Source organism: Pteropus vampyrus, unplaced genomic scaffold, assembly GCF_000151845.1.
Source record: "Pteropus vampyrus isolate Shadow unplaced genomic scaffold, Pvam_2.0 Scaffold182, whole genome shotgun sequence".
Classification (NCBI taxonomy): Eukaryota; Metazoa; Chordata; class Mammalia; order Chiroptera; family Pteropodidae; genus Pteropus; species Pteropus vampyrus.
The window spans coordinates 3185248-3198051 of record NW_011888963.1 but is presented as its reverse complement, the minus strand read 5'-3'; the positions used below and the strand labels follow the sequence as shown (position 1 = coordinate 3198051).

The window sequence follows — 12804 nt, the reverse complement described above, 5'->3', positions numbered from 1 at the left end:
ACTTAGACTTCTGGCCATTTCCCAAGGTCATTTTCTTATGTACTCTCTTCCTCCCTCTACAACTCTGTTATTCTCAACTCTTCTCTGTTTTCCTGCTTTAAACACCGTGCTTGACCTCTGGATTCTGATTTAGATTCTTCTTCACAACCTGTACATTTTGCTTTGCCTTTTTCGTCCTGCATTCTCATTTTTAAGGCAAAATGTTAGACTGTGGCACAGCAACTCTATTAGGTGGCAATAATTCTGCTAAGTGTGCCTAGAAAAGTTCATATAATTTCAGGCCCTATCTGAGGTCTGTGAGGCCTGAGAAAGAGAGGCTTGAATAAATAATGTTACTATAAAACAAGTATATTAGAATTTGGACAAAAATAGATACTCACTTTTCCTATAAGCAATCCCCCTTGTTGTGCTTATGCAAATGATTTAATAATATAGTAGTCAGACTACAAAATACACTGAGCTCTACCTTCCTACTAGTTTTTATATTAAAAATTATTATTTAATTCCAAGCACTTGTAAGTAAACTATTCCAATTTATAAAATAGCTGAGGTATTAAAATGCATATATTAAATGCTCTACAAAAATTATAAAGTGACATCTGATTTGCAGAATCTACTGTCAAAGAACTATGATCTAAGCCAGACATTACTATTGCAAAGTGCCTTAAAAAAAGTCTATGAGTAGATGTTTGTTCTAGTTAAATGAAATTACACTCATTAACCATGGAAAAAGTTGCTTATTAATTCTTTTGATCAATTTCTTTAACTAGTTAGTTGTTAAAAGAATTGATATAAAAATTCATAAGTGGCTGATGAAGGTTCTGAAAGACCTAAAGGAATTTTTAGCATAACAAGTGAGTACATAAATTCTATTAATAAATTAATTTCTTAGACATAGTAATGATATTTTGAGAATACAAATATTTAGGCTCCAACTTCACATAAATGAGGAAAAAAATATATCTAAAGAATTTAGACTATGTTCCATTAATAGGTTAATCAATGTTCTAAAAGTTAAAATAGAATACATGAAACATGGGGAGGCATGTTATTTATTTATACCTTGATTTGCTCCAAAAAGAAAATTTAAGGTGGCTGAGTGTTGACTTTATTTTTGATTCCTGACATAAAGGACTTTGTTATTTTATTGAAACAACTGAGCATCTAATTCTCATTAGGAAAAAAATTAATGTTAAATAAACTGTAAATAAATATACATGGAAATATTTTATAATCCATCCTGGATTCACAAGTCCTGCCTTTTTAAAAATGATGTTAAAAAAATACCTTTTCCTTTTTTTTTTCAACTTGATTTTCTCTTTGCTTTTTGCTTTTTTCTTCTCCTCTTCTTCATTTATTCCTGTGTGTTGAGGGGAAAGAATCAGGTCACCATGGGTTTATATACTAAAATGGTATGTATATATTTTTTGATTTTGGTTGTTGGTTGGTGAATTTCACTCGTTAAGATAATGCACTTTTCTTGTAACAATTTCTCCTTTCTTGATTTATTTTTTTAAATTGAGGTATAATTGACATATAACATTGTATTAGTTTCAGGTGTTCAAAATACTGGTTCGATATCTGTATATATTTCGAAATGATCAGATGACCGTAATAAGTCTAGTTAACATCTGTCACCATAACAGTTGCAAAAATATTTTTTTCTTGTGATGAGAACATTTAAGATCTACTCTCTTAGCAGCTTTCAAATATACAACACAGTATTTTAACTATAGTCAGCATGCTGTATATTACAGCCCCATGACTTATTATTTTATAACTGGAAGTTTGTGTCTTTTGACTCCCTTTACCCATTTTGCCCTCATCCCCAACCCCATCCCCATCTCTGGCAACCATCAATCTGTTCTCTGTTATCTATGAGCTTAGTTTTTTTTGTTTTTTTGTTTTTTTTCCTTTAGAGTTCACATAAAAGTGAGATCAGATAGCATTTGTTTTTCTCTCTGACTTATTTCACTTAGCGCAATGCCCTCAAGGCCCATTAGTTATTTTTATTCATCAAAAACCTATAAAAGTGTTATATGCTTTTTATAAAAATGTCAAATACTAAGTATGTTAAGTAAAAATAGTCAAGCACTCCACTTCTAATTCCTATAGCAAATCAATGTCAACAGTTTGGTGGGTACCACTCCAGATCCTAAAAAACAAAACAATACAATCAAGTATAGTTTTTTGTTTTTGCCTTTTTTTTTAAACTTTCTTTTTAAACAAAATTAAGGTCATGAGATCCTAGGACTATGGGACAATAACAACAGATCTAATATTTATGTCATCAGTGCCCTGAAAAAGGGGATACATACTGTTCTCTACTTTGTTTTTTAAATACATGATTTGGTGTGTATTCTTCTAGGCATTCCTCTGTATAACCAAATATACACATATAATCACTTATACAAACATAGTTACATATAAGTCCCAAGTTTTTTTTATCTTTGGAAAATGGATTGTGACATATATAACATTTTGCAACTTATTTCTTTCACTTAACACTTTTTTTGATATTCAATTATTCTAACACCATGTGTTGAAAAGACTATCCTGTCTACAGAAGAACTGCCTTTTCACCTTTGTCAAAAATCAATTGAACTTCTGCTTCTGGGAAGATGGAATAAATGTACTTTTCCTACTCCTCCCATTAAGTGCAACTAAAAACTCCAGAAATTATAAAAACAAAACAAAAACAAAAACAAAAAACATAAAAAGACTCTGAAAGGTAGAAAGAAGATATACCTGCTAGAAGTTTCAAAATCCAGATAATGACATAGTAGTGAGTTCCCTGGAATTTCTTTTTATTTCAAAATAAAAAATTTAGATAATAAAATCAATTGGCCATATATGTATGGATCTATTCTATCTAGATCTGTCTTTACATCAATACTACATTATCTTGATTATCTGTAGTTTTACACTAAGTCCTGAATTAAGGTTGTATTAGTCCTCCAGCTTCATTATTCTTTTTCAAAGCATTTTTGCTATCCTAGGTCCTTTACATTTCCACAAGAACCTTTGAACTGGCTTGTCAATTTCCAAAAAACAGACTGCTGAAATTTTGATGGTGAGTAGTTTAAATCTATAAATCAAGCTGAGGAGAACTGATTTCTTAAAAAGACTCAATCCTCTATTCCATGAATATGATATATCCTTTGATTCACACTTTTCTTTAATTGCCCTCAGCAATGTTTTGTATGTTTCAGTCTTGCACATCTTCTGTCAGATTTATACCTAAGTATTTCAATTTTTTATGCTGTTATAAAAGGTATTTTTAAAATTTCAATTTCTGATTGTTCATTGCCAGCACACAGAAATACAATTGATTTTTTTCCTTGTCCATTAATTGATCTTATACTTTACAACTTTACTAAACTGTTATTAGTAATAGAAGTTTTTTTTTGGTAGTATCCATAGAATTTATACATAAATGATTAAGTCAACTGCAAATACAGTTTTCTTCTTTCCTTTCCAATCTGGATAACTCTGATTTCTTTTTTTTACTTATGGCATGGCTAAAATCTCTACTACAATGTTGAACAGAAGTGGTAGGAGTGAACATCTTTGCTTTGTTCCTTATGTTATGGAAACATTCAGTCTTTTATCATTAAGTATGACATAATCATTCAGTTTTTATAGACATCCTTTATCAAATTGATAAAGTTCTCTTCCCAGTTTGCTGAGAATTTTTATCAGAAATGGACAATGTACTTGCTCGAATAATTTCTTGAAACATTGTAATTATCATATTGCTGCTCTTTTTTAGTGAATTACATTGACTGATTTTCAAATGTAAAACAAATCTTATATTCTTGAGGTGAACTACACTGGTCATAATATATTATCATTTTTACATATTGTTGGGTTTGATTTGCTAAAATTATTTTAATTGCTTAAAATTCTCTGTGTCTGTATTTATGGAGTCTACTTTACTTGTAGTATCTTTATCTGGTTCTGTTATCAGGGTAATGTTGGTCTTATTAATTGAATTGCAAAGTATCTCCACTTTGATTTTTAAAAGATTTTATTTAGCAATGGTATTATTTCTCCTTTAAAATGTTTAGTAGAATTCATGAAAGAAGCCATTCAGCTATGGAGTTTTCTTTGTTGAAAGTTTTAAAAGTAAAGATATAACTTCTTTAACAGATGTAGGCTATTCTGTTTACCTATTTCTTTTTGAAAGTTTTGGTAGTTTGTGTTGTTCAAGTAATTTGTCCATTTAATTTAAGTTGTCCAATTTACTGGCATGAGGTTGTTCATAATATTCCCTTATTTTAGTATCTGTATAATCTGTAGTATTGTCATTATTTCATTCCTGATATTGGTAATTTATGGCTATCGTTTAACCAGATCAGTTTGGATAGCAATTTTTCAATTTTATAAATCTCAAAGAACCAGCTTTTGGTTTCACTGATATTCCCTATTGTTTTTCTATTTTCCATTTCCTCGATTTCATCTCTGATCTCTATTATTTCCTTTCTTCTGCTTGCTTTGGGTTTCATTTGCTCTTCTTTTTCTAGTGTGTTATGGTTGAAGCTGAAGTTAAAAATTTGAGACATTTCTTCTCTTATATAGGCATTCAGTGCTGTAAATTTGCCTCTAAGTACTGCTTTAGGGACATCCTATAATGTTATGTTGTGTTTTTATTTTCATTCAGTTCAAAATACTTTCTAATTTCCTTTGAATTTTTTCTTTGACCCAATGGGTTATTTAGAAGTATGTTAGATTACAAATACTTGGGAATTTTCCAGAAACTATCTGCTACTAATTTCTAATTTAATTTCTTTGTGGCTAAAGAACACGCTTTGCATAACTTGAATCCTTTAAAATTTATTGAGACTTGTTTTATAGCATAGAATAAGGTCCATCTTGGTAGATGTTCTGTGTGTACTTAAAAAACTGTATTCTGCTGTTGTTGGGTGAGGTGTTTTATAAATGTTAAGTAGGTTAAGCTGGTTGAAAGTGTTATTCAAGTCTTCTATATCCTTTCTAATTTACTGTTTGTTTTATCAATTATTGAGAAACATGTGTTGAAATCTGCAACTATAATTGTTGATTTGTTGAATCTACAAAAATTATCCCTGATATTTTTACCAAGGTTTGCTTCATATATTTTGAATTTTGTTATTAAGTGCACAAACACTTAGTACTTTTATGCGCTCATGACTAAGTGACCTTTTTATCATTATGAAAAAACTCTCTTTATTCCTAGTAATATTCTTTGTTTTGAAATCGACTTGATCTCACATTAAAATAGTCACTTTAGCTTTCTCTTGAGTAGCTGTCTTTTTTTGTAGCTACTATAAGTTCAGAATGACTATTGTAAACATGTCCAAAAAAAAAAAAAGTCAAAGAAACTAAGCAAATAAAACAGTAGCTATGGGAATAATTTCCTCTTCCACTGACTAGATTACATAGAGAAATTAGTTCTAATAAAACAAAATAATCCTAGAATTCAAGAAATATTTTTCCTAGCCATGTACTCTTAAGAACTAGCAGTACTGACAATAATAGGAAATGAGAATTCAAGCACTGAAGACAAAATTTATTTTAGATAATTCAGTGTTTCTATACTACAACTCATAGAACCACTATACCTTTATTTATTGAGGTTCCTTCAATAAATGTTGTTGAATGTATACAGGCATAGGAGGGAAATGAATTTGAGTTTTTGCAAAATAATATTTTCTTGGAAATAATACAACCAACTCTGGAGTACAAAATAGAAGGCAAGGTCCTTTTGTACTTTAACATTGAAATTTTGTGATGATCAGCAAGGGTGGTGGTCTCTAATGTAAGATACAGGAGGCAGAAGTCATGATCCACTGTTTACATGCTGCTTTGGGTAGGACAGAAGACCCTTCCTAGCAGCACCAGCAGGCTCAGCTACTAGGTTGTTGTCTGCATATCTATCACCGGGTTTGTAGCTACTCCAGCTGCTCTTAAATACCTGGCTAAGCAGCTCTGAACCTAGACCCATTCATCTAAATTCTCATTGCCTCTTGGGTCTTCCTATCAACTGGTTAGCAAATATCTTTTGTAGCTGTCTCATAAAAAGTACATTTTGAGCCCAATATAAGCTTTACTCCAATTATCATGTGAATTCATTTAAGCCTTATATTTATGAAGCTTGAAACCACCATAAGTCATTCAGTTAAATCTGATTCTAGCAGTTACTAAAAGGAAGGAGAACAATTATGGCAATATGTAAATATCTGATTTGGGCAATTTGTCTTATGCAGCTCTCAGTGTCAACCGCTTTAAATGAAATCAAGTATAAATTTAACATAAAACTGTCTTAAACAAATAAAACAAAACCAAAAAAAACAAACTAAGTCAAAACCCCGCTAAGTTGTCAAAATAGAACATTTCTGGATTAAACTAAAAAAAATCATAAAATATTGAGATGAGATATGAGGACATGACTATCTTCTAACATTAAACAAATTACTGATTAATATTAAATAATGCTAAATAAAACGGAGTATGAAAAAAAATTCATACTCGTCTATGTCCTATATTCCATGTTTTCCTTTTTTTTGGTCTACTTCTTGACTTCAGTAGAAAATCTCCGGAATAAATACTCTAAAAAAAGGGTATATGAGAGATAAATTTTTTGAGACTCTGAATGTCTTTAAAGGACATTGCCTTTATCCTACTTTCACACTTGGTTGATAATTTGGTTGGTTGTACCATTCTAATTGGGATATAATTTTCCTTCAAAAATTTGGAAGCATCTAAAGCTTCCAGTATTGCTTTAGAGAAGTACAAAGCTACTCTGACTCCTGATCCTTCACTCTTGACTCTGGAAAGTCTGAATTATATTCTACTGTTTCCTATAATCTGAAGTTTCATAATGGTGTGCCTTTGTGTAAATCTGTTTTTAACACTGAGCTTAGTACTTGAACCTTTTTGTCTGGAAATTAATGTCCTTTAATTCTTATAAATTTTTTGTTTTCTTTTTCTGGCTTTATTTAAATGAAATATTTCCTAAATTGATCCTTGTCTTTTTTTTTTTTTTTCATTTTGTTCTTCTTAGATTTCTTTATCTTCTATCACATTTTCCACATCTGCTTCTTTTTTAATTTCAAAAAGTTCTTTTGTTGTTTTTGTTCTTTTTATAGTATCTTATTCATGTTTTGTGGATGCTCTATCTTATCTTTCTATGAAACTGGATATTATTTAAGTTTTGTCCTCCCTTAAAAAACTGTATCCTTCAAGCTGATTTTTTTTGTTTGCTGGATTTGGTATTTATAGTTCATACCAGAGTCTTTCCTCAGAAATTTAATGCTCCTTGATTGTCTAAAAAGCTGACTGGAAGCTTTGAGCGAGCAAGCTTGAAAATCTGGACTTTACTGGTAATCTGGCTAGGCGATGTCCTTGAAGAATCCCTGATGTTAGGATCTTTGCTACTTTCTTTTTAGACTGGTCATTATTTCTCAGAGATGAATCTTCAAATCTTCTGCCCATGTGATAAGTGTCTGGGAACCAAATAGGTACAATGGCTACAAAGTTCTCACTATTTTATATCTAACCATCATCTGTGTTTGGTATGTCTCAGTTTAAAGACTCTTTGTCTTACCCCGTCTAGAAAATAGACCTACAGTAGTCTACTGAGGTGATGGAGTGAAGCCATCTGGCTTTACAGAGTAGGAGAACTGAGAATCTGACTACTTCAGATTTTTAACCAATCCCTCTGATTTTAGACTTATGTACGTCTTCACTTACAAAGGTACCTAAGAATACTCATTATCAAGTCTTTAGGGAGCTTTAAAGTATATATCAGGATATGTCTCAGCTTTCCACACTGTTAAAGGACTTAGCTTTCTCAAATGTACAGTCCATTATCACTAACACATTGACTTTTCAACAAAATTCTGTTACTATTGCTTCCTGTGGGTTTATGTCTTCAAAAAATATTCTTTTACTATCATTTCAGTGATATTTCAGTAGGGAGCAAAAGTAAGCGTGTACGTTCAAGCAGCTTTACCTGAGGCTGCATATGCTCATACGTAATGTCAATTTTGTTTGCCCTCTTTGGGACACTCTCCCTCTTCTGCCTTCTCACTTCTCCTAGTACCTTGGCGTTTGACTTCTTTACTTATTTTCATTGGATATAACATGGAAAGCTTAAAAAATGTTAAAGTGTTTATTGTTATCTGATCTAAAATAAGATGAGTTTACCCTTTTGTATTTCTCTCATCCCATGCCTAAACCTATATTTGAATAACTTGCATTTTGCTTCTGTGTGACATCTACCATGTGGCATTCTGTAGTTTACAATGTATTTTTACAAACAGCATCACATTTTATCCCTAAAAACACCATTGCAAGGATAGATCATTTTATACATAAGACATGAAAGAAATAGTTAAACAATATGTCTGCAATTTCTCTTCTCTTTGAGGAAAAAGGAGGATGCCACAGGAAATAAATCTCTTCGTAAATAAGCCAATAACAGACCTCCAGGAAACAAACTGATTGGCTGGCTAGAGAATCCTTTCTTTGTTGGAGGTAACTTAAATAACAGAAATTTATTTTCTCACAGTTCTGAAAGCTAGAAATGCATAATCAAGCTGTTGGCTAGAGAATCTTTATTCACAGGCTGCTTATAGCAGGATGTACTTGGTTTCTCTAAGATTGTTTATGGTAAATAATCCTGGAGTCTATGGATTTATGGGGCATGGCTCCTTGGAAAATGTAACTATCCAGACATAAAACTGAGATGTTTCATGATTAAAATGACTTCCTTTTGTATAAGTAATGTAGAAACCTCTTATGTTAATCTTGGCCAGAGTGGATTCTGAAGCAGAAAAAGAGTACCTGAGAAGGTGTACTGGCAGTGCTAGAACTCTAGCTGCTTTGTCTCTGCCTCCTGACACTTATGTACTTAACCTACTATTATAGCTTAATACTAAGAGCTCTGATTTGAATGAGTGTGATCTGACCACTCAATCCTTTATGTTACCCCACAAAGAAATTGAGGGTCAGAGTGGTCGACTTGCTGAAAGTCACATGCTAAAAAATGGCCAAGTAGGGTTAGAAACCAAGTCTTAAATCAGACTTTTTGTACCATGTGACACATCCTAGTGTGATGGAACAACAACAACAAAATCTGGATTGTGGAAACAAAAACAGACTTGCCTCCTGGTTCTATAACTGATAAGCGGTTTGATTTGGGGAAAATTACTTAGAATGTTCAAAGCCTATTACCTCTGTAGCACCTCTTACATATAATAGAAAAACTATCTTAACGATAAAAACCACAGAACAATAGATAAACATGACATTAAAGAGTAGAACATTTAAAAACATTTTTAAAGGATGGAGAGAAAAAAAGTATTACTTACTTTTTTCTTGTAATGCCTGCAATTTATTCAGTTCCTCGTTCTCCTCATCACTCTCTTCACTGCTTGTGCTGCTGACATCCAAAACTATGTCCCTTTTGGGGTCTACTCGAAGAAAATTTCGGCATTCAAAAGTCAGGTGACCAGCTAGGTAAAATTTAAAAATGTGAATGACAAAACAATAAATATATTATATATTTTTTTGATTTGTTGCCTCATGGTAAGCAACAACTTACAATTCTAGTAACATAATGTTAAGTTTTAACTTATATTCAATGGGTGGTAGTTTGGTTTCTCTGAATGCAATGCGCAGAGAGAGAAATTTTTCCTTTCTTCATCAGGGTTTCTAATTCAACAAGCATTTTTTTCAGGGTATTAAATTATTATATTTTCCCTTTTTATGCACTAAAGAAAATATTCTCATACTTAGAATTTTATATTTAATTCCTTTCCCATACCTTCTCCTTCTCAACTTGACTACTATACTCATAAAATTATAGAGCTTTCATGTAATTAAAGGTATTATATTAACACAAGTGAATGTGCTCTTCCAGAGAACACCTAAAAATTTAATTCTGACATCATTCACCCTCTAAAGATTCTCTTTGTAAGAAAACTACAAATTATCTACTTATACATGATACAATTAAAAAAAAAAAAATTAAACACCAGAAAAGTACAGGAAAGAATATAATAAATACCCAAGTGCCTATTATCCACATGTTAACATTTTGTCATATTCACTTACAATTTTTTAAGGGAAATGCTTGCATGTGTGTGTACATACACACAAAGTTAGAGAGCTTGCCACATTCTTTGGAAACCCGTTCTAATCCCATTCCACTCTTTTTATCTTCAGAAATTGGTATACTGAAGTTGGTGTCTATTTTTACCAAACAGCAATAATGTTATATTATTTTTTTAAATATAAACTCTATTATACTTACCTATCATTCTGCAGCTTGTTTCTGCCACTCAATATTATGCTTTGTGAGTTATCTATGTTAACATAAGTAGACGTAATTATCTCATTTTATCTAATGAATAATGTTCCATTGTATAAAAATATTTATTTACCCTTTCTACTACTGATAGAATTTAGGCTGCTTCCAGTCTTTTGCTATTATAAAGAATGCTGAAATGAGTAGCTGTTCATGTTTCTGTGGACACATGCTATGGTTTCTCTAAGGCACAGCTTCCAAGTTTTTTTGACCAAGACTGAATGATGGTAAAAGAATAACAATGTAACCAATTATAATTATATACACATTCATATACAAATACACACTAACACACAAAAATCAAACAAAAGTTACATGAAGCAGTACTACATTTGACATTTCAAAAAAAAAAAAAAAAAAACCAGTGCAGACAGTGACCACATAACTGATTTCACAACCCACAAATGATTCACTACAACTCTGTGCTAGGGTTTATTTCTAGTTCTCTCTTAATTTGAAGGTGAAGTCCTCTAGAAGTTCGATTTATACAAGGGTGTCTGCTACTAGAGTCTCAATCTTCGGAGGGCCCTGAACCCTGCCAACTCATGAAAACAGAAATTCAATAACTCTGACTTCCGCAAGTATCCTCAAGACTTTACCTTTTACATTTTCAGCTTTCCTTTGGTTTGGGGCCTCTGAGTATTCTTTAATTCTTATTTACTTCCTAAAACACTAACATGTCTAAAATACGTATTGCACATTTTATATCATTTTCTTAGTTGTTTACAAGAGGGTCCAGAGTCTACCATAATGCTGTAAACAAACTTCTTCTGTTGTGATTTGCTTCCAAATGAATCATTGGTACGTGTTATCTTTAGTTTCTAAACATATGGAGTTTTCCGACTATGCTTTTGCTGATTTCTGAATTTATTACACTGTTATCAGAGAATGGGGTCTATATGACATCAGTTCTGAGATTTCTTCTGTGGCCTATCACATACTAAACTTAGGAGGAGATTTCGTATGTATTTTGAAAGAATATAAATCACTATTTGTTGAATAGAGTTCTGTCTATTTTGTTGTTCAAATCTTCTCCACCTCATTTCTCTAATAACTTCTGATAGTGCAATTTTTAAGTACCTCCATCATTACAGATTTGTCAATTTCTCCTTGTGATACAGACTTTGCTATACATATTTTGAGATTAATAAGCATGTTCAAGATCATTATTAATTTATCTTCTTGGCTGATTGTTCTTGAATCTTTCTTTGTCCCTAGTACTGTTCTTGCTTCAAAAGTCTGATATTAAAATTGCTCTGCTAGTGCTTTATTATGAATAGCTGAATCATATGAAGCTGCCGTTTTTATAAGTAAACATCTAAATGTCAACAGTATTCAACCTCCTATCTGCTCTTTCCTCCCATTCCTTTATTTTGAAATTTTCTATGTAGTTTTTACTTTTTCATATAGTTTTATTAATAATGGTTAAGTTTCTTAATCTAATTTGATATCAGACCAATATTAATGTTAATTTCTTAGCCTGAAAAAATCGTTCCTGCCTCACTAGAGGCAGTGTTAATTTACTCCTCATACACACGGTGTAAGCTGGGGTTGCCAATTCTTGATTATTCCTTTTCTTTTAATTACAATTTTATAGGAACTAAAACATATTGTAAGTTTTTTTTTACCACTTTCTCTAGACAGTGAGTGCAATTTTTCTAATTGCTTCATCACAATCTTTTAGAGCTGTCTGGCTCCATGCAAGAGCCTTCACTCCAGCCGTGCTGCCAACCCACAGGGCTCTAAGGCTTCACTCTAGTAGCCCATAAAAGTCTACCTGGTTGGCCTGTAGATCTTGTTTGTTTTCAGCTATCATTCTCTGCTTGGGCTGTGAACTTCTTTTCATTCCCAGTACCTGGAGATTTCCTGTTCATTCTTTTGAACTGGATTATTTTTGTTGTTATTGATACTAACATTTTTCTCTAGAATCTCTATTTGTTCGGAGCAGAAGGAAGGACTTTCTATGTTGCTATTTTGATCAGAACGCCTGATAATTCAATTTTTCCTTTATTTAAGCTAGCTTTGTACCCAAACACCTCATATTGTAATGAATATTAAAAATGAATAAAATACTCAAATAATAACCACATTGACAGCAGGCTCTGTCTCATATCCATTTTAGCTTTACTTATATGAAACTGATCCTAAACTGATTATAAGACTAGTTACTTGTGAAGCTACAAATAAAGTTTCCTATTTTTCTTCTATTAGGGAATATATGAACAGGCTTGGAAAATAATTGTATTCCAAATTATAGTTCTTGTGACTTCTTTTCTAAACAGACTCTAAGTAGATTTTAAGCAGAAAATTCTTAGGTGACTAAAGGCTTAAATTTTTGACCACAGATATGTAAAGACACTTTAAATTCTAACAACGTGCTAGCTGATTATAAAAAGTGATGTGGCTTTTTCATTTCTGATCCTCAAGTTCATACAGAAATTCAAGGAACC

The 12804-nt window shown here is 31.8% G+C and overlaps 1 protein-coding gene across 2 annotated transcripts in view; it reads right to left on the bottom strand.

The window, feature by feature from the left end:
* SREK1IP1 (SREK1 interacting protein 1) overlaps positions 1–12804 on the bottom strand; it is a 36014-nt gene that overhangs the window by 7421 nt on the left and 15789 nt on the right. For both annotated transcript variants that reach the window (XM_011371092.2, XM_023537219.1), the window contains exons 3-4: positions 9357–9500; positions 1288–1360 (exon numbers count right to left, since the gene is read on the bottom strand). In XM_011371092.2, coding sequence (XP_011369394.1) covers positions 1288–1360; positions 9357–9500 — 217 coding nt within the window. The remainder of the gene's footprint in view (positions 1–1287; positions 1361–9356; positions 9501–12804) is intronic.